At 38.2% G+C, this 26,105-nt stretch overlaps 1 protein-coding gene across 1 annotated transcript in view; it reads right to left on the reverse strand.

Annotated features, from left to right (window-relative positions):
* Positions 1-26,105, reverse strand: part of PAWR (pro-apoptotic WT1 regulator) — a 101,784-nt gene that overhangs the window by 25,369 nt on the left and 50,310 nt on the right. The window contains exons 2-3 of the mRNA XM_025438724.3: positions 11,730-11,861; positions 1,440-1,474 (exon numbers count right to left, since the gene is read on the reverse strand). Coding sequence (XP_025294509.3) covers positions 1,440-1,474; positions 11,730-11,861 — 167 coding nt within the window. The remainder of the gene's footprint in view (positions 1-1,439; positions 1,475-11,729; positions 11,862-26,105) is intronic.

Raw genomic sequence — 26,105 nt, forward strand, 5'->3', positions numbered from 1 at the left:
TTAAAATTACTCAGAAATTAAAACTGAAGAAGTAGCAGCAAACATACTAGGTTCACCTGAGACAGTTTCAGACTTTCCTACTCTACTATTTTGGCCTTTTTACCTCTTGCTACCACTAGTAGATATTACAGCCAATAGTAAAACTTAAAATTTTAGTTTTATTTATATGTAATAGTATGGAAATTGGAGGTCCTCTGAATCAATGTTTTGTTTTAGATGGAATATAATAACCAATTTTCAACCAAATACTTCAAATGTTAACATACAAATAGAGAAAATTAAAGGTTTTATATATGTAAACTTAGGTAGATGGTGCAGCAAGCAAGCATGTGTGTTCTGGAATCAGGCTGTCTGAGTTCCAATCTAGACTTACTGTTGGCCAAGCTTGTATCCTCATAAAATTATTTTACCTCTTAAACCCCACTTCTCTCATCTACAAAATGAAAGTAAACATTGTACCTTCTGTACCTCTCTTTTAAGATACCTGTTGAGAATCGAATGAGCTATCTCCATGTAAAGCATGTTGGACATGATAAGCGCTTGATAATGTTTACCATTATTCTATAATTATTAGCACACGTATGACCAACATCTTCTGCAACCTTATGATAACAACCGGGAAAGAGGAAGCTAATAGCCCAAGCATCTCCATTAAACAACTTCACATATTTAATTCTGATTTTCTTCCTATATATGTAAATACACACTCAAACACATTTTCTGGTAAAAGCATTACTCATTGTGTAGAAGACTTGGTATGGTCTGAATGTTTTACATTCCCCCAAAATTCCTATGTTGAAATCCTTGTGTTCAGTATGATAATATTAGGAGGTGGGGCCTTCCAGAGGTCTTTCAGAGGTGCTTAAGTCACAAAGGTAGAGTCCTCATGGATGGAATCAGTACGCAGATAAGAGAGATCTGAGAAAGCTCCTTGGCTCTTCCACACCAGGGTTAAGGACGGTGTAAGAAGTTCTTAGTCCGCAACCTAGAAGATGGCCCTCACCAGAACCTGACCTTGCTGGCTCTCTGATTCAGGACTTTCAGGTTCCACAATTGTCAGAAAAGTAGTTTCTATTTAGTCTATCCTGTCTACCGTGTTTTGTTATGGCATCCCAAGCTAATAAAGGTAGTATTCTTGTATTTCAAAGTTCAAATACACAAAGGAAAATGATTCTCAGTTTTTATTTTGCTAATTTCACCAGTTCCATACAAATTCACAGTATGCAGTTTTCAGAGACAGCAGGGTACGTCAAAGTCATGAATCAGACAGACGTTACCATGTTCCTGCCTACAATGTAATTCTTCTTAACAGCACAACATTAAGGTTTCTTAATTTTCAACAAGCTGTTTCAAACAGTTCTAGTTAGTTAAGCCACAGTCAGACAGACATTACAGTCACGTCTACAATATGTTGTAAGTTAAAACTTAAGGATTCTCACCTTTTATATCTGCCTGAAACTGTTCTAGATGATTCCTGTAAAGCAAAAATAATGACATCAGTTTGGGTGAGTATGCAAGAACATAATTCCAGATATTAACATAAAACCGTTAAAAATGTCTAATTTTGAAAGAAATTAATTTGGCACAAGTGTTGCTTTAAAAAAAAATTCACAATGCTGGCAAAACAAAACAAGACTCTACATCTGATTTTTCAGACAAAACCAAACACTTCTTTAAATTTTTTTTAATATTTTATTTATTCATAGAGATGCAAAGAGAAAGAGAGAGAGGCAGATCTTTAAATTTTTAATTTAGATGACTTTTAAAACAAAACTGACAAAGGAAGCATCATTCATCAATCAATTGGCTTAATGGAAGCCAATGAGCATTCAAAAACAATTAAAATCAAATATATACGTGTGTATTTGTATATATATGTATATATACACACACATGGATTTCCCTTCTGTTTTATGCATTCAATTTAAAAAAGATTCACCACATACGTATAATGATTAATGCTTATTTTCAAAGACAGCTAAAAATTAAAAGAAAGTACTGTTCATGTTGATTGTATGCTAACCAAAAGGAAGTGGCTGAAAGTTAACATTAACCACTGGGGTAGGGAAATTATTATCTTGAGATTAACCAGTTATTTTTCTTTCTTTCTTTCTTTCGTTCTTTCGTTCTTTCTTTTTTTTTTAACTTAGTCATTCTTATTTTTTTTTTTTTAAGATTTCATTTATTTAGTCATGAGAGACACAGAGAGAGAGAGGCAGAGACACAGGCAGAGGAGAAGCAGGCTCCTTACAGGGAGCCCAATGTGGGACTCAATCCCCAAACCAGGATCATGTTTTGAACCAAAGGCAGATGCTCAACCACCAAGCCACCCAGGCGTCCCAACCAGGTATTTTTCTGTTCAAAAAAAAATTTTTTTAAGATTTTACTTATTTATTTGGAACAGAGAGAGAGCAAGTATATGGGAGCAGGAAGAGGAGCAGAGGGAGCTGGAGAGGGAGGGGGAAAGACTCTCAAGCAGATTCAGTGCAGGGTTCAATCCCTCCATCCAGATCATGACCTGAGCCTAAACCAAGAGTCAGACACTTAACCAACCAAGCCACCAGGGCACCCCTGTTCAATCTTTTTTTTTTTTTTTTCAAAGATTTTATTTATTTATTCATCAGAGACACAGAGAGAGACAGAGGCAGAGACACAGGCAGAGGGAGAAGCAGGCTCCCTGCAGGGAGCCCAATGTGGGACTCAATCCTGGGTCCCCAGGATCAGGCGCTGGGCTGAAGGCGGCGCTAAACCACTGGGCCACTGGGGCTGCCCCTGTTCAATCTCTTAATAGCCCCAGCTCCCCAAATAATTTTTGCAGTTTCATCTTAATAAAACCTAGTCAAAAAATGCTAATGCCATAGTTTTCAAAACAATACTTCTCTCTCAGTTTGATTATAATTGAAATATTTTAAAACATGACACCAAATGGACAGCTTGATTGCCCAGACTGCCTTTTACTGAAATGGAGTAAGCGGAATTGCTAAATGAGAACAGCCTTTATTGGATTTACCGATTTGTGGGTTGCTGATACACTGAAATGATATGAACAACACTGCAATAAATAATACTTCTGAAGCTTAACACAGAAGCATTTTCCTGAATGTGGTAAAACTTTGATTAATACAGATTTATTTATTTATTTTTTGATTAATACAGATTTAGAGCAGAATTTTAACAAGTACAAAAATGTGAGATGAAGGCTGTTTTTAGTAATACTGCACTATAGTGGCATTATACTAATTTTATACTTTGACCCACTTAATAGACTTAAGGTCAGTGTCAGACAAATTTCTAGTTAAGTATACTAATAAGAAGTTGTGTAATATCAGTTTTCCATATTTCTGGCAGCTTTTTTTTTTTTTAAACAACTAGTCACTTAAAAATGTATCGCAGTTAAGTTTCACACAGTATTTTCTATACTGCTAGTTTGGTGCAATTTGTAGAATTAGAACTCTGATCAAATCATTCAATGTTCATATCCAAGATATGGAACCAATTAGAATTTAAGCTTATTTCTATACAACTACTATTTCAATATTTAAGATTCTGAAGCAGACAGAAGACACTCAAGCTTATTCTTTATTGATATATTTAAATAGGGTCTTTTAACTACACATTTTGTAGCTAAAGGTTATTTCACAGTAATTCTAGTAATCAAATGACATTCCTTAGCAATGGAACGTTCCCCAAACTGGATAGACTATATTAATATGAGAACTAGTATCAGAAGAAATTGGGAGGAGTGGTAGGTAGTCTGCTGCTCCTCTGCATTCAAAATGGTCAATTAAAGATGGAATTTAAAGTGATCTCTAAACTCTTGCCAAAAAGAGGAACTTGGGCATTTCTTGAATGAGAAATATTAGGTGGAAAAAAACTATATCAATCCTATATGGCAGCAAGAGTCCCTTATAATTTTAAGAAGGAAAATGCTTGATGTTTTTATTTTATTTTTTTTTTAAATTTTTTTAAATTTATTTATTTATGATAGTCACAGAGAGAGAGAGAGAGAGAGAGAGAGAGGCAGAGACACAGGCAGAGGGAGAAGCAGGCTCCATGCACCAGGAGCCCGATGTGGGATTCGATCCCGGGTCTCCCGGATCGCGCCCTGGGCCAAAGGCAGGCGCCAAACCGCTGCGCCACCCAGGGATCCCATGCTTGATGTTTTTACACATTAAATACACAAATATAAACTTCACCTCAGATTTGTTAACTAGAAGCCTCTGTATTTCTGTGGCAACAAAGACTTCCAAGCAAAGGATGGCAACTCATTAATTAGTATACCTGTTAAAGTTGACAAGTGCATTCTAAATGGGGCAGGAGGTAGGAGAAATACCAGTATCACTGAAACTACGTATAAAAACTGTAAGTGCTAAGACTGACATTGGTCTTAAAAGTTTCAAAGACTATGTAATTAGACCTTACAATAACCCCAAAGCCTGTTACACAACTAATTTAAAATTATACTTTGCCTGAAATAATCTTCCCTGCAATGGGATGGTTTGTATTACTAACAGGAGGGGGAGAGACCTACAGTGAGCTTAGAAAATGTTGGCAAGGCACAAGCTGTTTTGTGTAAGTTTAAATAAAACATTCTGCTTCAGTCAAGCTTAGAACACTCAGTAAGGAAATCCCATGCATTTTCTTTACAGGTGCAGTGGCAGATTAGAACTTGTAAAGTATAAACAAATATAAAAGCATATGTGAAATAAGATCAGAGAAATACAAGCCCAGCTAAATATAGCAAAAGAATACTGAGGTTATTCGATTAGACTAATTAGTGATGAAGCCATAATCCTCAATAAAATTGTGGCATGGCATGCTAACTGGCCTTCCAGACTAACTTCAAGTGCCTATACTGGTACACTTACTGTAACAAGATACGCTGTTGAAGATGAATGCAGAACAAAATATCTGTAATGGATCATTGATAAAATAGCTAAGAAAATGAAAAACTAAACAAGAACTTTATTAAAGTAACAAAGATTAAAAAAGGAAAAACCCATTATTCCTCTTCCTTTCCAAATGAGTCAGTACTAAAGCCATTAGGTGAGGCAGAGCTAGATGGGAGGGAAATAAAGAGGCCCAAATCAGTATCAGAGTACTGGAACACTACATGAATTGCTGCCTGGCACAGAGAAAGGGTCCAAGTTAACTGCAGAGAACATCCACATAGCAGGGGGACTTGGCTTGGCTGGAGAAATCAGGGCCAGAGCAGAAATAAGGGTATCTACAAAGTGGGAAGGGAAGTCAGGTCCTGAGGCAACGTCAGGAAGGGAGTCCCACGTAGGGACATCAAGAGGCCCAGGTAGGGTGTGATGGTCATTCTTTCAAGAGGGTGGCACATAAGAGTTTTAGAGCCTCAGAAGGTTTAAAAAAAAAAAAAAAGGCAGCATGGCATGCGGAGTTCATAGCCCTTGCAGAGAGCCTCTCTGCAAAGAGATGAACAGGGGTGACATACCAGAGCCCTAACAGGATCAAGAGAGTGTCCATACTGAGTAGTAGTCTGGCCTGGAGGTATGAAAACCCAATCAGGTTGATAAGAGGTCTCCATGGAGAAACAATCCAGCCTGAGGTCTCAGAGTCTGAACATGAACAAGGATAGTAGGAAGAGGAGCCTATTGCAGGATGACAGAGGCTAAGCAGTGTAGGGAGGGAATCCCAGGGATTGTGTGTATATGTGTGTGTGTGTGTGTGTGTGTGTGTGGTGGGGGGATCCAGTATGGAGAGTCACAATTCAAGCAACGTAAGGAGGGCATCCTATAGCCAGCCTTGCATGCGATGCCCAAGCCTGAAGACTGTCAGCAGGGTGTTCATGAGCAAAGACAGCCAACATGGGATGTCAGAACCCACTTGTGGTGAAGAGGGTATAAATATGGGGAAGGGGAGGCAATGGGAGATAGGTTACATATAAGGGGACGGAACAAATAAGAAGACATTCAGGAGAATGGGAAACAAGTTTCTCAATGTCATAAAAGGGAGTTACAACTACTACAATAAAACCCTATAGTATTAGATTAGAAGTTATCAGTATAAATTAGTATCCACAGAAATAGATGTAGGTAGGTAGGCACAGCAGCCAGACATGGACATTATTTGATGGGCCCGATATAGTCACAGGAGTCATTAAATGAGTGTAAGACAGAGGTAGAAGGAGGTCAGAGGGAGATATGACTAAGAAGAAAGGTCAGAATGACAAGATGTAGGAAGTACTCAACCCACCAGTGCAGGCTTTGATGGAAGGAGGGCCATAAGCCAAAGAACGTGGGTAGCCACCAGGAGCTGGAAAAGGCAAGGAAATGGGTTCGTCCCTAGAGCCTCCAATAACGAACCTGGTCCAGATTTTAGCCTCTGATTTTAGTCCTTGATGCTGGCCAATGAGACCCATGGAGGACTTCCCATTGACAAAACTTTAAGATGATAAATTTGTACTGTTTTTAAGACAACAAATTTGTAGTAATTTGTTAGAGCAGCAATAGAAAACTAATATGGATGCTAACAGGATATAATCCATCAGAGAAGATAGTAACAGCGAGTCAATACAGATATAAGCACAGGAAGATGATAGAGATAGAAAGCCTGGGGATCCCTGGGTGGCGCAGCGGTTTGGCGCCTGCCTTTGGCTCAGGGCGCGATCCTGGAGACCCGGGATCGAATCCCACGTCGGGCTCCTGGTGCATGGAGCCTGCTTCTTCCTCTGCCTATGTCTCTGCCTCTCTCTCTCTCTGTGTGTGACTATCATAAATAAATAAAAGAAAGAAAGAAAGAAAGAAAGAAAGAAAGAAAGAAAGAAAGAAAGAAAGAAAGAAAGAAAGAAAGAAAGTAAGTCTGATGGGGATTAAGATATCTACAGGATTCAAAGCACTTATACATAAAAAAATATATATTTTTCCTGTTAAAGGATTTCATGTGAATCAGCAGTTCCACAAAATACTTATTAAGAAAGGGAAAGCAGAATCTGGAAACAACTACTTTAATCACATGACCAGAATGATCAACAGCAGCAATAGAACAAATTACAATTATGTGCCCCAATAGGAATCGCAGTGAGAAGAACATAGCATCAATTCTGCGATATTCCTGACAAAGATCTATAATGTGGATACAATTAGAGTAAATATTAGGTAACCCAAACAGAAGGGAAATATCATAAACTTCCCTGTAGTCTTTTAAAATGGGAAGATTAAGAAATTTAAAGAGAGACACTGTGGAACTGCTTCAGATTAAAGGAAACTAAAGAAATAACAGCAACTAAATGCAACTCGTGATGCTGAATGAGATCTTTTTGCTAAACTTTAGAACATCACTGGGACAACTAGTGAAACCCAAACAAGGTCTGAGTACTGGATGGTAAGAATGTGTCATTTTTAATTTCTTATTTTTAAGGACCATGTTGTGGTTACATAGGAGACTGCAGAAAATACCCAAGCAAGGAGAAAGAGGCTCTTTCCTTTCGGTCTGGTGGCAGTCATCAGCCCAAAGGTAAGCTATGATGGGCGCCCAGCAGTACACCCAGGGGCTACGGAGAAAGAAGCAGTCCCCTGTAATGTACTTTCTTCTCTGGGTGCACTGCTGGCAGTACCACCAGCTCTCTGCGCTCCACGAGGCCCCTGCCCAACCTGGCCTAAAAAAAGCACACAGACCAGGGTAAAAGGCCAAGCAAGATCATATCATATATAGGATTCATGCACAATGTGGTGGCCGCAAACACCCAGTCTCTAAGGGTGTGACCTATGGCAAACCTGTCCATCATGATGTTAACCAGCTAAAGTTTGCCTAGAGCCTTCAGTCTGTTGCAGAGGACAGAGCTAGACACCACTGTGGGGTCTGAGAGTCCTGAATTCTTACTGGGTTGGCAAAGATTCCACGTATAAATTCTTTGAGGTTATCTTCACTAACCTATTCCAAAAAGCTATCAAAAGAAATCCTGACACCCAGGGGATCACCAAACCACAGGGAGATACAAGGACTGACATCTGCAGACCTCAAGAATGTGGCCTTGGAAAGAGTTACAAGTTCTACCGTAGGTATTGGGGGTTCTTGCTGTGTGACATGAAGATGCAATGCTCTCCAGCTCCACAATTACTGCTAAGATAAGTAATGCTTGTAAAATTAAGTGTTCCTTAATATATCTGTTAAAATAAGTTGTCTGCAGAATGTTCCATGAATGCACTGTCAAATTATGAAAGTTAAAGTGTAATGTTTGAAAACTGTAAGTGGTAGCATATCTCTGTTTCTTGTAAGATAAACGCTTTTATCTTCGCTTTATTTTATTATGGAGTTTATACATCAATATTTACAGTGCTATTTGGAATAACAGGTATAATATAAATTCTGTAAAAGTGGACTGCAGAAGCTAGCCACGTAGATCTGTTGGTGCATGTAATAAAACCTACAGTTTCACTGAGATGATGTAACACAATGCTGGTTTACTCTCAAATGGCTGTTTCTAGGGGTTCAGTAAGAAGCTTCTTAGAATCGGATTTCATTTAGAAACGTGAAGAATTTCCTAATCTTTTACATATCTTAAATATATATGTAAAATCACATGCAGAATAATAAAGTTAACTATGGCCCATATCTTTAGGTTTAATTTAATATTCCATTTATGTAACTGATGATTCTGAAAGAATAAATTAAGAGAATTCCACCATTTTTAGGAGAACTGAATAAATCTGTTGCAAGAGGGTTCTCTTACAAATTTGTATATCCTGCTTAACCTCAGCAAAACTGCCTTGGTCTCCACCGCCAGAGTTCCTATAAAAGATGGAGGCTTCTGGTTTTATCCCACAACCCTATGGGATCTGTAGAATACTAAATCTCTGTATATACAACAGTTAGTAAGGGTATTTACACTGGTGTATACTGGAACTGAACATTAGGTAAATGAGAAGTATTTACTTTTAAGATTTGTGGGCTAAAAAAAAAAAAAGATTTGTGGGCTAGTGATCAATGCTAGGATTGGGAAACTGGTAGCTATTAAACAGCCTTTTAAGAGTGAGGGTAAAAAATTAAAGTTGGCTTTCATCAGAATTTTTTTAAAAAGGAGAAAGGAAATACATAGTAAAATACTGAGGGTAATAGGGCATGAGATTAGCAACTCATTCTCAAACAATTTAGGGGCCAAAGTTCTCTATACAGTACCTGTAACTTCATTAAGATTGAAATTGTTTTAAGAGGAAAATCAATGAACATATTTAAAAAAAAAAAAAAAACAGAAGAAACATAAAACTCATAACTGCCCTCCCACAAAATGCCATTGATTATATAAACTGAAAAACTTTTCTTAAATTTAGGCAATATGTAGCAGAAATTTTTTAAATACTTAAATTTTTTAAATACTTAAGCAGAAATTTTTTAAATACTTAAGCCCTTTTGGCCCAAAAGTTTATTACTGGAAATTTGGCCAAATAATTCAAAACACCAGTTTAGTCTATAACAGATTTAATTCCAATATTATTTACAAGAGTAAAAAATTTTGACCACTGAGGATTTCCATCAGTAAGATATTTGTGTTAACTATTATACACATTAAAAAAAGAAAGGATACTCTAAAGTTGAACAAAATGTTTATCAGTTTTGCTTTTACATGTATCTTTATATTAAAAAAATAACAGCTCTCTTTCTAAAAGCTATTGTTCCCTGGTGCTATTTGAGTATACCAGAGTAAGTGGCATGACCAAGAATTAAAATCAGGTTTACACTCTAAATAAATATACTGTATTGTCTCTATCCCAATAAATTAAGCTTCTATCTTCACCTGGAGTATATCTAGGTTTGCCTTCAATTTTGTTAAACAAAGAATACAAAGATACTTTAGACTATGAACAGTCACACAGATACTGAGAGAAACATTGCTTGTTAGCTTACACCATGTTCTAACAGGACAGGTACTTCTAGTAACATCAACCTAGATACAGAGGAACAGATAAATCTGCATCACTTCCATCATTCTTCACATCGGTTTATCTGCCTCAAAGAGCAGACAACAAAGGAGTTTTGCATCTGCATTTCCAAACTACTTCAAAATATTTTGCCTCTCTCTGTCAAATGCCTTTTTATCATAACCTTGCAAATTCATAGAGAAGTTTATATTTCATTTTTACATCAACAAAATGGGGAGATGTTTGTACTGCTCAGAAACTTCTTTTAAAGTGGCATCAGAACAAAATGCATTTTAAAAGTCAAAAACTGGAGGCTGGTTCCATTAGAAGAGCATGCAACTCTTGATCTCAGGGTCATGAGTCTGAGCCCCACATTGGTATACAGATTACTTAAATACATAAATGGGTTTTTAAATTTGTTTTTAAAGATTTGTTTATTTATTTATTTATTCAGAGAGAGCAGAGGACACAGGCAGAGGGAGAAGCAGGCTCCATGCAGGGAGCCCGACGTGGGACTCGATCCAGGGTCTCCAGGATCATACCCCGGGCTGAAGGAGGCGCTAAACTGCTGCGCCACCGGGGCTGCCCTATATTTTTTTTTTAAAGTCCAAACTGAACTCTGCAAAGACAACAGAGTAGCTTAAGGTCTCAAAATGTCATTAAATTCACATAAAATCAAGATCACTCTCAAATTACAGTTTAAACAATTCTGCGGACTAGTTCGCTTTAGGTAGAGGCATTCCAACACCATCGACTCCCAATTTCTCCTTTGCCATAAAAACCCCAAAATAACAGCTAATTTGAAATTGAGTTTGATTTGTATAATTATACAGAAGTACAGATGCTTCTGGGAATTCACAATACTACATATTGGGGGGGGGCACCTGGGTGGCTCAGTCAGTTAAGTTTCTGCCTTTGGCTCAGGTCATGATCCTAGAGTCCCACGATCAAGCCCTAGATCCGGCTCCCTGCTCAGCGGGAAGTCTGCTTCTCCCTCTGCTCCTCACCTAGCTTGTGCTCTTCTCTCTTAAAGAAATAAAATCCTAAAAAACATACTACATATGGTATTTTGTTACTACATTAAAATATCTGACTTTGTATAAACTTGCCTATTCGGTTATTTGCTATGTAATTCTAATGCAAATATCAGACTACAGCAGAATTGTCCACTCAAATTCACTAATTCTAACTTTATTAAAAGCAAAGAGGTAATTATTTTTCCTATTTCTTTTTTTTTTTCCTATTTCTAAATTATTATTCCTATTTCCTTCACCAGTCAGACAGCAAATATTCACTGATCAAGAACTAAGAACCAGAGCTTATAAGTCAAGAAGTATTTGGATAGAAGTTATAATCAATGGTTAAATACATTGAAAAAACTTAAATGGAGCTGATATAACCAAAAGGAGACTAGAAAAAAATTATTAAAAGCTACTTAAAAATTATTATTAAAATAGCAACTGACATCCCAGTATTTTTAAATATTCATTTGTAAAATTAAAAAATTTAAAAAATAAATGTTTAGGGGCACCTGGCTGGTTCAGTTGGAAGAGCATGTGACTCTTGTTTCAGAGCTCACAATCAATAGTAACTCATAAGAAAATAAATTTTTAAGATAATTTTTTAAAATTAAATTTAAGTGGCGCCTGGGTGGCTGTTAAGCGCCTGCCTTCGACTCAGGTCATAATCCTAGGGTCCTGGGATTGAGCCCCATCTCTGACTCCCTGCTCAGTGGGGAGCCTGCTTCTCCCTCTCCCTCTACTGCTCCCCCTGCTTGTGTGCACTCTCTCTGTCAAATAAATAGTCTTTTTAAATTTTTAATTTAATTTAATTTAAATAAATACTCACTTGTAGCAAGTAGGAACTGCCTGGATCTAATAAACTGACAGCTTCATTCTGCATCGTGTTCTGTTGTGTAATTGCATCTTCGCGTTTCCGCTCTTTCTGCCCTGCTTCGTCATCTTCATATTCATCTAAGCACTGAAAGAAAGAATAGTTTCCATTTTATTTCCACATAATATTAACAGAATATTTTGATAGTTATATGAAGATACATTTGATAGCACTAAAGAAGTATCTGGGCAAAGGTGGTCCTTTCAGCAATATATACATTTAATTCCTATAAATTAAATTATCTGCTTAAACACCAACGTCCACATTCACACTCCTGACAACTTATCTTTTCTCTAGACTCTAAATAGCAGAGACAGGGCTTGCTTAAAGGTAAGATCTACTACTCATTCTTTTACATTCATTCAACAAGTAAACGAATGGTGTCTACCTTAAGACACTATTCAGAGAGTAACAAATGACACACTCAAGACACAATTTATAGTCCAGTGGGAAGTTAAGATTTAAGATCTAAGTTATATGTAGATATAGATGCAGATAACTTAATATAAAGGCCATTTTTCGGCTTAGTAGTACCTATGAATATATACCGAAAGAGTATTTTCACCTGGAGAAAAAGTCTTTACAGAAACTCCATAGAAAAATTTATAATTTAAGGCATAGGTTAAATTTGGAATTGCAGACATAGAAAAAAGAAAACTGGGCAGCCCCAGTGGCTTAGCGGTTTAGCGCCTGCCTTCAGCCCAGGGCCTGATTCCGGAGACCCGGGATTGAGTCCCACATCAGGCTCCCTGCATGGAGCCTGGCTTCTCCCTCTGCCTCTCTCTCTCTGTGTGTCTCTCATGAATAAATAAATAAAATCTTTGAAAAAAAAAATAAAATTTCAGATGGTGGAAAGAGCATATGGAAAGGTTATTGCTAAAAAAATGGATCAACACCTGCATTACCTCTCTCCCGACTCTACGTGAAAAAAAAAATCGTAGAAAGTTGTCTTCTTTTGATATTTTGCCATTAAACATGATACCGTCTGTTGGTCTGAGAAAGGTTTTAAAGAGTCTTAAAAAGATTCTTTTTCTAATCAGGACTAATTAAACTTCTAGTACTCTTACTAGATTTTTTTACTGGTCAATACACAATAGTGAGACAAGAGGCCAATCATTTAATGCACAGTGGGGGCTGAGAAGCAAGTGTGTAAAATCTGGAAAAAATGAGTGATCTCATTTCTAGCCTTCTACTCCGTGAAGGAATCATCTCAGTCTCCTGTACCTGGAGCCCTGACCATAAAACCGTCAGCAGCTTAAGAACTCTTAAATCCTAAAGCAGTGTAGACAGCAGGTAAAAGCTGAAGCGGGTAGCCGTGAACTCCCTGAACACTAGGATTTTATTTATTTCTGTTTTCACTTCCTGAGATCCAGTCCCTCAGCACTGACCTCCCCTCCTTTCCCTCACCAGTGCATTAGAAAGAAGAAGAAAAATTCAGTGAATGCTTGGTAAGTGAATGAATGAGTTACCAAGATGAGACAAATCAGGGAGATGGGCGGCGTCACCTCAGGTTAAAATGGAATATTCTTTTCCATGGCGACACTGTCACTCACGGACCAGGGAACCTAGTCATCACACATACTATCTCATTTTACATTCCAGGCAGCTTTGAGAATAGGGATTACTTGACGAATCACAACTTCCCTCCAAGGTTCTTCTAGCAACTGGTACAGTTTTTTGTTTTTTGTTTTTTTTCCACAACAAGAATCCTACATATATATATATTTTTTTGCATCCTACATATTTTTTAAGTTATTTTATGTGACTGCGATAAATACTCCTGGAGGAATACTTTGGTGGAAATGGTGATAAATAAGAATAAAAACAAAAGAGAACTGAGTTACTGGACCAAGGTTGGTTAATACATTTTCTACCTGTATTTCTTGCAAAGATTCATGATTCTCTAAGTGCACAGCTGAGGGCATCCTTAAGGGAGACAAAGTTATTTTTGGTTTTAAGATTTTTTTTATTTCTAAGTAATCTCTACACCCACCATGGGGCTCAAACTCACAACCCCAAGATCAAGAGTCACATGCTCTACTGAGCCAGCCCAGTTCCCCCACCGTAATTTTTAAATAAGTACCAGCAAAAGAGAACCAAAAAGAACCCAAACCTTTTTAAAAGTCTCTTTCTACTAATAAATAAGCTTCTTATTGGAGAGAGAAAAAAATGAGATGAAAATAGATGCTGATTTTATAATTATACCAATAACATGGAACTGAATGCCCTTTCTCTCTTCCCAGCTCTCATTTCTAGATAAACATTAATCATGTCAAACTTACTCTCTCTTTTTACATAGGTTAGAGAGAGAAAGAACTGTATGAGAACTGAGTTAACAATTATTTTAAATTGAAACTAAAAAGCTGTTTCTTATAAACTGACATTTTGAAAACAGAAATGAGAAGTATCACTGATTGTCACCAAGCTTTTTGCTATTCCCAAAACTGCATTTTAGAGCACCAATATTTTGACAAATAAAACCCCCGAACAAAACAAGAGTATGATTTTCATTCCTAATAACAAATTACTAACATTAACATGCTATAATATGTTCTAAAAATTATTCAGATTATTGCTACACATCTGACAGTGTAGCCAAGTAAAAAGGAAATCAGGATATTTTTAAAGTCCTATTAGTTGAGACTCAAAAAATGTAATTCACAGGAATAGAATAGGAAATCCAGAAATAGATCCAAATTCACAAACTGAGTTTACAGTAAAAGTGGAAACTCATACCAGTGGGAAAAGAGGAACTTTTTGATATGTGGTTTGGGGATAACTAGAAAGCTGTATTTAAAAAGATGAAATCAGATTTATTCCACGTATCACACACCAGGATAAATTTCAGTGCATCATTAAAAATGAGCAAAAACAGACACTCCACCAAAGAAAATACAGGTGTTGCAAATAAACACAGGAAAAGAGGCTCAGTAGAATTAGTTATTAGGGAAATGTGAAATAAAACCAGAATGATCAGAATTAAAGACTGATAATACCAAGTGTTTGGGTTTTTTTTTTGTATTTGAGAAAGAAAGAGAGAGAACATGAGTAGGAGGAGGGGGGCAGAGGGAGAGGAAGAGTGAGATGCGGGCTCCCCAGTCAGTGGGGAGCTTGATGTGAGGCTCGATCCCAGAACCCGGGATCATGACCTGAGCTGAAGGCAGACACTTAACTGAGCCACTCAGGCGCCCTGGTAATATCAAGTGTTAATGAGGATTTCAAACAAATGAGTATCACCTATCCCGCTGGTAAAAAAAACTAAAACTGGAAAATAGTTTGGCAGTTCCTTATAAATTTAAATATACACTTATCATATGACCCAGCAATTCTACTAGTTATTACCAAAAGAAATGAAAACATGTTCACTCAAAACTTGTACAAAAAAAAAATCAACTTTTTTCATAATAGCCAATAACTGAAAATTGTTGAGAAGTCTACCAACTAGTAATCAGATAAACAGTAGTAGAGCCATGTAGTGGAATACTAACTCAGTAACAAAATACATGAAATCTCAAAAGCATTATGCTAAGTGGAAGGCATCAGAAAACAAAGATTATATAATGTATGCTTCCATTTACATAAAATTCCAGAGGAAGCAAAATCCTAGTGACAGAAAGCAGATCAGTGGTTGCCAAGAGCTGAGTGTGAGAGGATGGGGCTGACTAGAAAGGGACAGAAGGAGTGATGGAAATGTTTTATACCCTGATTCTCAGGATGGTTTACCCAGATGTGTACGTTTGTCAAAATTCATCAAAATGTATTTTTCAAACAGTAGCATAATACTGTAAATATATGACAATAAATGACTTATAAAAGATATAGTGGTGGAGGTATTGAACAAACAACATGCTAAAAAAGAAAAAAAAAAAAAACCTGAACCTACATCTGTTTAAGTTTCTAGATCCAACTACTAATTACAGAAAATAGAGGGGACACAAAAATATATTCGATAACCCCCATGGAGATGTAATCATGAAAATCCAAATAAAGCAGGGGTCAGAAAACTGAAAAAAAAAAAAAAAAAAACAAGGAAATATTTTAGTCTTCTGGGCTACATAAGATCTGTTGCTTTTTTTTTTTTTTCTAAACAATCCTTTAAAAACAAAAACCATTCTTAGCTCTGTCATACAGAAACAAGCCTCTACTAGGGCTTAAAAGATAGCCAGCTTTTACAACTAAAAAACTGCAAGAGAAAGGGACAGAGAAAGAAGAGACTCATAAATGTGAAACTCAAAGGACACGTGAACCAATACCGACATACTGACCTCTCTGCATCCTCATTAAAATAAAACATTTTTAAAATTTCATTTAAGAGACAGTTTGAACAATGCATATATGGTAAAAGTAAGTCTCCGGAGTTTCATGAGATTAACTTTTTTAGGTGTAGTGATTTGGTTTTAAAAAAGGATTTTGGGATGCCTGGGTAGCTCAGCAGTTAAGTGCCTGCCTTCAGCCCAGGGCGTGATCCTGGGGTCCTGGGATCGAGTCCCACGTCGGGCTCCCTGCATGCAGCCTGCTTCTCCCTCTGCCTGTGTCTCGGCCTCTCTCTCTCTGGGTCTCTCATGAATAAATAATAAATAAATAAAAATTTTAAAAAAGGGGGATCCCTCGGTGGCGCAGCGGTTTGGCGCCTGCCTTTGGCCCAGGGCGTGATCCTGGAGACCTGGGATCAAATCCCATGTCGGGCTCCCGGTGCATGGAGCCTGCTTCTCCCTCTGCCTGTGTCTCTGCCTCTCTCTCTCTCTCCCTGTGTGACTATCATAAAAAAATAAAAAATCTAAAAAAAAAAAAATTTTTTTTAAAAAAGGATATTCCTTGTCTTTAGATATACTTATGATACATGCTAAAATAATAGGTCATCTGAGATTGGCTTCAAAATAACACAAGAAATAGAATGGGTAGTGTGTGGTGGTCCAGATAAACGTAGCCAGAAGTTGATGACCACTGAAGCTGAAGGATGGGTACATGGGGGACTTCATTATACCATTTTTCTTATTTTTGCATACAATGAAAAATCCCATAATAAAGTCTTAGGAAAGCAATAAAATTTAGCTGATCAGGACTAAATAAAAGTAGACATATTTTATTCTACGTAGTATAACACTTCTGCCTCTGGAGAGCAAAATGATGGAGTATTACAAAGTGTTTTCCAAGAAATGGGAAATGTTTGTAATTTCAAGTAGAGTGGGGGGAAAAAGATACAAATGACACAAAGAAAAATACACATTATCTTAGGTCTTTTTTTTTTTTATAGTTGTCTGTAAGGCACTATGTTTCATTAGAAAATTTTAAGATAAGATCTCAGAGTCTGGAACCCAGAGCCCTAGATTCGAATCCCGCGTCCGTCACTTAGAATACTTAATCGCGTCTACAATTAAGTAGGTTCCAGGTGTGCAGGGCACTGGTTAGCACTAACATCTAATATCACGTAAAATTCCCACAAAGACCCTGGGAGGCGCCTACTACGTTGCAGAAGAGGAATCTGAGGATTAGGACTAAGAGGCTCAGAGGCGGAAGCTGCCGGAAGCTGGGACCTGCAGCCTGACCCCGACTCCCTTCCAACTCCAAGCTGCACCTACTTCCCGGCCTCGGGGTTCACGTAGAGCAACCCAACCCACGATTTTTATGAGGAAAAAGAAAACGGAATGGAAAATAGCAAAGAACGTTGTTTTTTTTGTGAGACTTGTTCCGGGTCATCTGTGAACGCGCGGGCTCCGGGCTGCGGGGCCGAGAGGCCGAGGGGAGCCGCGGGGCGGCGCGGGCGGCGGGGCGGGCGGTTGCCGACCTGCAGTCCTACGCAGGTGTGTTCTGTTCGTGTTTCCTCCTCCTCGGATTTTTCGGAGACTTTCTGGAGGAAGCCCCTCAGGCCTCCTCTCCGCATCCGCCTCGGCCACGCGGCCAGCCCAGCTTCCTCGGACCTCGGCCGCCTCCGCACCTCATTTCCACCTGGCTCCGTGCGTCGGCACCTGAGCCAACGCTGCGACTCTTCTTCCCCCCACGCCGTTCCACTGTACCCGGAGTCCCTGCGGATTGGGAGTCTGCTCTCCTCGGCTGCAGAATGAAGTCCCTGAAAAACCCCTCTCCGCGGCAGCCACTCAGCCAAGGCTACGGAGCCGTGAGCTCCCTGGGGCTCCCCGGCCACCCTCTAGCGCCAGGGTCGCCTCCGCCGCAGGGCCCAGGGGCTCGCCCGCCGTCAGTCGCTGCTACTCCCTACAAGGCATGGAATTCTGCAAAGGCACTTTTGGTCCTATCGAGGACAAGGGATGCGACTGGTTTATGGGTCAGGAGCGTGGGCGGAGGAGCCTGCAGTTTCCATCAGTCCCTCTCAGAAAGACTCGACCCACACGTCATTCAACCTCACAACGTAATCCTGAACAGTCAGCAGGTGAGAACCGATGGATAATTACCTGAGCCTAACCACGTATTACCTCTAAAACACTGTGTGTGTGTGGTGTGTGTGTTTGGGGGGGAGGGGCGGGTGGATGCAGCATCTTAAAATATATGTAGATTTTTCCAGGATGACCACTATGTCCTGTAAGTGACATTTTGTTAGTAATCTTATGAAAAAATTTGCTTGACATTTCAGAAAATGTCACTAACAGCCAAACTATTCATGGTATTTGAGTCGTTAATAAGGCACACTTTTATCACTCCAAAACAAAGTTTGAAAGCCGCGGCACTGTGTTTTCCTAGCTCTGAGACTCTGCTTGAGGCAACAGACGGGCCACCACAGCAGCAGCATGGCCACAGCGTATGGCACGGGAAAGGTGGCCTGCGTAGTACGCCGTCAGTGTGTGCTGGCCCGAATCCCGGGCGCCTCTCAGGCCCCGACTAGACTGCGCCAGGTAACAAGGGCCCTGGGACAAAGGGGCAGGTGTGGCTTCACGTCCTGGATACAAAGCAACCCACCAAGTATCCCTCAATTTCTACAAATGAGAGACACTCTTGTGTATGTGTGAAACAGGCCCATCAACTTGACTTGGGCATCTTAAGGCCTCAGTTCCCCACTACGACTCAAATTCCTATTACCACACCTCAAAGGTTTTTTTTTTTTTTTTTTTTTTTTTTCATTTCAAACTCATTTCCCTTTTTATTTAATAAAAGTCCAAGAGACCATGACATGGTTTGATGTTCAATAAAGGAAAGCCTTGGGGATACCTGGGTGGCTCAGCGGTTGAGTGCCTGACTTCGGCCCAGGGTGTGACCCCAGAGTCCCCGGGGTCGAGTCCTCATCGGGCTCCCTGCATGGAGCCTGCTTCTCCCTCTGCCTGTGTCTCTGGCTCTCTCTCTCTCTGTGTCTCTCATGAATAAATAAAATCTTAAATATACATATTAAATAAATAATAAACATAATTTTATTAAGGTATTTTTAAGTGCTTCTAATATATGGAAAACAGCATACTCCATAGGACTTTCCACTTACATTAGTAGGAATTTTTGAACAGTAGAGCTATAGCTAAGCATAACAGATAATCACCATTCACAACTATTACTTATCTAACACTATGCATATAAAACAAAATACAGTTTAAAAATTTTGATTCAAACACAGTAGAAGTTGTTAAAAATTATTTTTGTTAAATATAAAAGCTTAAGCCAAGTTTTGTGACTTTGATATTTTGACAGAATAAATTTGTGGTACACTATCTAGTTCCTGGAAGAGTTCAGCTAGATAATGCTTCACATTCCTTTATATTTTTTCACATCTGTTCTCTTTCATAAGTGATGAGTCTTATAAAGAATGAAATAATTCATTCATCTCCAAAGAATATTGAATAGTTCATAAAACCCATTAAAAAATGCTACTTTCTGGGACACCCGGGTGGCTCAGCGGTTGAGCATCGCCTTCGGCCCAAGGCATGATCCTGGGGTCCTGGGATCGAGTCCCACATCGGGCCTCCCTGCATGGAGCCTGCTTCTCCCTCTGCTTGTGTCTCTGCCTCTCTGTCTCTCCTGATTAAATGTTTAAAAAAAAATGCTACTTCAATTTTCAGAATCCTCCCCCTAAATTTTAATATTCTCTTCTATCCAAATGCTAAAGTCTATGTAACATATGCACATCTGATCTTGAAATAATCCACACAAATTCCTTAGGTGTTCTGGTTTTTCAATAAATTTTTGCAAAGTATAAATACTTCTCTATAAAGCTCTAACACCAGGGAACAGGGCAACATTTTCTTCATATGAATCAGAATGAGGACAAAAATTACAACAGAACTAAAATGAAATGCATATTTCAAACAGCCAAGTAAATTTAACTATATCTATGTATAATAAATCATATAAATGTGGCCCTAAAAGCATGCTGGATTGTCCTTTGTACTTAAAAGAAAATTAAGTAAGCAATCCTAGCAAAGCTTTTAGGGAAAAGAAAGAAAAGCTATATAGCTCCAAGAGAATGAACAAAGTTTCTATTTAGGATCACACCATTACAAACCATGAATATGGGTAAGTGGCTGTGCTTTCCAAAATGAAGTTGCCATATCCCTGAAAGGCATGAGAGAAGTTGAGATTTTCTTCAGTAAGGCCATGTCAATCCCATTAGTGCTGCTGTTTCTTTATCTGCCTCCCTCCCTGGTAAATACCCTTTCACATCCTCCATTAGCCCTTTATCTAGCATATACCAGTCTGTCATCACTCAACCCCTGCCTAGCTTTTCCTTACCTTCCCTCCCCTGCTCCTAAGCTGAGAGGTTTATTTTGAATGGTTAAGCAAAAGAAACTTCCCAACATAACAAAAAGAAAACGGAAATAAGATCAAACGAGTAAGTATCTCTACATGAAAAGAGTGAAGGAAAATGAACAAATGATGCCTGTCTTCACTCATCAGGTGGTTGGAAAAAAGGCATGTTATCTATATCACAATGATTAAAAACTACTACTATTACTACTACTGCTACTACTACTACTACTACACACACACACAGTATGAGAACTAAATGGAGTAAATTCAAATGTATGAAATTTCCAAAATAAATTATTAAACAATAATTCAGTAACTGAATTAGTTATGCTTTCTAACAACACTGAAACATCTAACAGAAGCACTCTGATTTCAGAGATTAAAAAGCTGAATTTACAATAAGTTATTAGCATTTTAAATAAAAAAAATCGTATTTGTAAAGAATTTCAAAATATAACCGTCCAAAATAACAGGAAATGAGATCAGAATTTCATTCTTACAGTTTTAAAGCACCTTTCTCACCACTAGAAGCTACACCAATACCATCAGATACAACTCATCCATGGTCAGACCCAATCACACCATCTTGTGCTGGGATCCCACTGGACATCAGGGCAAAGCAGCGTTACAATGCTTAAATAGCAATATTCATGATTAGACAGGTAGTACTCTCATTTTCAGCAATTTCAACTAATATTAATATTTTTAAAAATAAAGTTTTTTAAAAATAATTTTAAAACTGTCGTTAGATACATTTACACAGAAAATGACACTTTTCCTGATTATAAAATTAATTCATGTACATGACCAAACACTTAAAAAAAAAAAAAAAAAAAGAGGAGCACCTGGGTGGCTCAGCTGGTTTAGTGTCTAACTCTTGATTTTGGCTCAGGTCATGATCACAGGGTCCTGAAAGCAAGCCCTGCATTGGGTTCCGCTCTCAGTGGGGAGTCTGCTTATCTCCTCCCCTCTCTCCCTTGCCTCCCCCCCAACTCTCTATAAAATAAACAAACTTAAAAAAAATTGGCAAGTTATCACTCTGGTACAAATCTTCTACTATGTTTTTTTTCTTAAATTCAGGTAATTACAGGCATCCTGTTAAGATGTATTTGTATGTTTCTTCGTTTTCAACAAACATTTTGGTAGCTGCATGGTATGATAGCTCATTATGAATACATCGTGATCTGTTTAACCATAGCTGGTTGTGGGTCATACAAGCTGAATCGTCTTTCACGTAAATTCTAGTGTACGTCTCTAATTTTCACGGCTTTTTAAGCATGCTGCCAAATCTTCTGCCAAGAAAGTTGTCTCACCCTTATTTTTAACTCTCTCCAAACATATTAGGCAAACAATGGTTTGATGGAGCCGTGGTCAGCAGAATGAACTTGTGTTATCTTTACTGGCTTTTTTTTTTTTTTTTTTTTTTAAGATTTTACTTATTTATTCATGAGAGACACACAGAGAGAAGCAGAGACGTAGGCAGAGGGAGAAGCAGGCTCCATGCTGGGAGTCCAATGAGGGACTTGATGCCAGAACCCGGGATCACGCCCTGGGCCAAAGGCAGATGCTCAACCACTGAGCCCCCCAGGCGTCCCTTTACTGGCTTTTATGTACTTTTACTTTCTTCACTATGTCTTCAAATTTTTATGCCAGCTTCTTCACTTCCCTAGTATTTCTCAAAGCTCTTAATACAAGTAAGATGGTAACTTCGGTCTGTCATACAGCCAGTTTTTTTCTAGCTCACCTTTTAATTCTGCTTAAGTTTTCCTTTTGAAACAAATATACTTTCTAATTTTTACTATCTCATTATTAACTTTTTAACTCATCTCACAATTTGTCATATAGTCAGGCTGGAAACAAATGTGTTTCCTTTTTTTTTTTAAGACTTTATTTATTTGAGAGAGAGAGAGAGTGGGTGCCCACATGTACAGGTGGGGCAGGGCAGGGGGCGAGGGAGAAGCAGGCTCCCATTGAGCAGGGAGCCCAATGTGGGCCCCATCCTAGGATCACGACAGTTAACAGGATCTAGTAAATATCTGGCAGTTCTATTATTATTCATTCTTAAAACTCTCTAGGCCATTCCCAGCCAACACATTCTCCTAGTAGATTATTTCAATACATTTGAAGTAATATATAAATTACTTGGAGAAAACTGACATTTATTAGCTGTGTGACCTTGTAAAATGGGGACAACAGCAGTGCCCACACAATAGGGCTGTTGCTATATGCGCTAGCAGTGAGTTAGAACTAAGGAAATGAAAGTAGATATGGACAATGGATAGACACGGCAAACAGAAGTAGAACTTGACTGGACTGGCAGAGCCAAAAGCAATCAAGTAGCAGCAGTAACAAGAGGACTCCTAATCATCTAGCTCATGGTGTCATTCATGCACACAGAAAATTTAAAAAGGGAAATGAGTTTGGCGTTGAGCATTTGAAATATTTGTGGGAGATGTAAAAGGAAAGAAAAAGACCAAAGTACAGATTAAAGGCTAAACTAAACCTCTTCTAAAACTGCAGGGAAGGTTCTCAATATGAATCTAAATGCAATAAGTGAGACAATACTAATACAGGTGAAAAAAAAATTGAGGGAATTCTGACTGAGGGGTTCTCTAGTTTCTTCTTTGAGAAGTTAATTATGCTTTTCTGCTGACAGTCATGGGTAGAAGTTTAGGATAAGGTAATGGGTGTGAGGTGAGTTAAAAGTTTAAAATACCTATAGTAGGAAACATAAAAGTGAATGAAATAAAAATATGAAAAGGACTTTCGGGCAAGTGCTGAGGGTCTAGCTCAGCATGAGGAACATAAGACTTCAAAACAGTGCTAATCTCTGGTATTTAGAGCTCACCAGGGCTAGGAGTCCAATTCTATAAAGAAAACTTATTTATCAAAATTTTCTGGACATCCTGGGTGGCTCAGCAGTTTAGCACCACCTTCAGCCCAGGGCGTGATCCTGGAGACCCCGGGATCAAGTCCCGCATCAGGCTTCCTGCATGGAGCCTGCTTCTCTCTCTGCCTGTGTCTCTGCCCCTCCCTCTCCCTCTCTCTCTCTCTCCTCTCTCTCTCTGTGTGTCTCTCATGAATAAATAAAATCTTTAAAAATTTTTTTTCATCAAGTTGTCTATTTCTGGAGTGAATGTGAAAAAGGGTCTTCCCTTATCCCTCAATTGTTGAAACAGGTAATTCAGAAGCAAGTCCTGACCAGTAAGATAGTGACTGTGCAGTTATAGTTGAATATATTAACTATATTAGTATCATTTTCCATCAATATCTGACTCCCCTCTGGAATCTTTTTAAAGTTACTACAGGATCATACTACTTTTAGGTGGAAATTCTTTCCACAGCTTTATATTATACACTTTCTTCTATTATCTACAACCTAGGTCTCAACCTAATTAGACTTATACTGATGCTTATTAGCAGTAGGGAGTAATAGGCCTGGGTATTTATAACATAAAAATTCCTCAACATGAGTCACACAAATACTAGGAAAACAAACCAGACACCAGTACAAGTAAAGAGACTATCTTCCGAAGGAATTATCAAAACAGAAAAATACGCAAGACATATTCGATCTTAAATGTATCAATGATGGCTCTTCAGCATAGTGCTAAGATCAGAAAAATAAGCACCATACTCTTTAGCTCAATAGTTCACACATTATTGATTATAGTCCTAGAGAGCAATATGAATAATCAAAGAAAATGAATAATCCAAATTATCTATTTTTAGTTTTCAATTATTATCAGATTTAAACAATCCAGGATTCACAGGCTTTCTTCAGCTACATCCAATGATGCAATCTACTCTCATGGTAATTATTTGTTATTTTGCAAGATATCTGGGTAATATACTCAACCATTCTATGCTCGTTTTGTTCTTCTACAACATGGAGAGAACACCAGTAACTGTGCCCTCACAGAACTGTAAGGATTAAAGGAAATGATGTGTGTGGAAAAGCTAAGAACACTAACACACAGAGCACTAGGTAAATGTTCTATCACCGTGACTCCGTCAAAGAAACTCAGCTGTACATTTCAACACGCTAATGACAGTAATAGTTAACTTTTACTGAACACCTACTATGCACCAGGCATTTTTCTAATATTTCAGTTAATCCTCACAGGTAGGTACTATTACAAATTTATTTGGTCAATGCTGCTTCCACTGGAATCTCCTCCTTACTTCTTCTCTACGCTTCCAACCGCCAAGTACCCAATTCTTCCACATTGTAGGAATATATATATTTATTGAATGAAACCTTGCCTGTTTATTTCAAATGTAAAAACCAGATTTTATAAGTTCCCAAATCCTTAACCTTTAACTCATTCTAGTTCCTGAGTACGTACTTCTGCGCTGTTTCTTCCTTTCATGTTCCCTACTTAATCAGACGTTCAGGTTCCCCAAGGCAGGGACCTCATCCAGTATTGTTTGTGGATCCTTCAGTCTCTTGTCACTAATACCTACAAATGTATATATTCTAATATTTCCAGAGAACCTCCTATATTTTAAAATAATTTTAACAGCAAATTTATTCACTTACTCAAGGACATTCCTTCTGTTTAAAGATACAATTCAAAAGATCCTCAGGCATATAGAAATAACTTCTGGTAACCACTTTTCTTTTTTATTCCAATTTCATTACAGATTCTAATGAGAAACACGGGATTTTCAAGAACTCGCATACATACCATGCTCTGAGAAACACTATACAAATGCGGTAAAGCCTGTTTCTTCAGCACTGAACAAGCCAAACTTCCCTACGTCCTAAGTAATTAATATGGGTCACCGTCCACCTCAAATCCTCCCCCCCCCAAATAATGAAAAGTAGTGATTAATAAATTCAGAGGACTTAAAATTAAACCTAAAAAGACTGCAGGCAGAAGTTTCAACTTTTAAAATAAGTTATGTCTTTCTGGTTTTTGTGGGAATGTTTATTTTTAAAATCATTTAGAACTTCCTTTGAACTACCTATTGAGATTTTGGAAAGCAGGGAGAGAAGAGACTATGGAACGGAAGGCAACCTACCACATGTTGAGATTTCTCCAATGCAATGTGCTTTTTCCGAGAATTTAGAAATATTTGGATAAACACAATGACAGGATAATTTGTATACATACTTGAACAAAAGGAATGATAGCACTGAATCCTTTGGAACTGAGTAATTATCCTGGAATCTCTTTTATGCTTGGAGAAACAAAACCAGCAAACAGCTTCTCTCTCTCTATTTTAGCCACAATTTTCAATAAAGAACATTACACCATTTGGTCAATACTACTAAAAAGAAATTACTAAATAAGGGAAGGTTATAGGAAAAGGAATCCTAGAGAAGAACAGCTTGAGCGTCATAGTCTTGCTAAGTTTCCACTTACACAGCACAAAGCTCCGTAGAGGCTCCACAGAGAACCTACCTTTTCGGCTTCAGTCTTCTTTTTTCCTTTAGAAACATTCATCTAACCCCTCCTTAGGAAGCTTTACATTTCCATTTCCATTTCTTTGTCCTCTCTCTATATATATTCACTCCATTAAGAATGGTTTCTCTCACAAAAAAATAAAAAGTGTATGTCTATATAAAACACACTAAAACTGACCTTGAATGTAAGCTAGCACTTGGCACAGATGCTGGCACACTACAGGTATTTAAAAATT

The sequence above is a fragment of the Canis lupus genome, chromosome 15, assembly GCF_003254725.2.
Source record: "Canis lupus dingo isolate Sandy chromosome 15, ASM325472v2, whole genome shotgun sequence".
Lineage (NCBI taxonomy): Eukaryota > Metazoa > Chordata > Mammalia > Carnivora > Canidae > Canis > Canis lupus.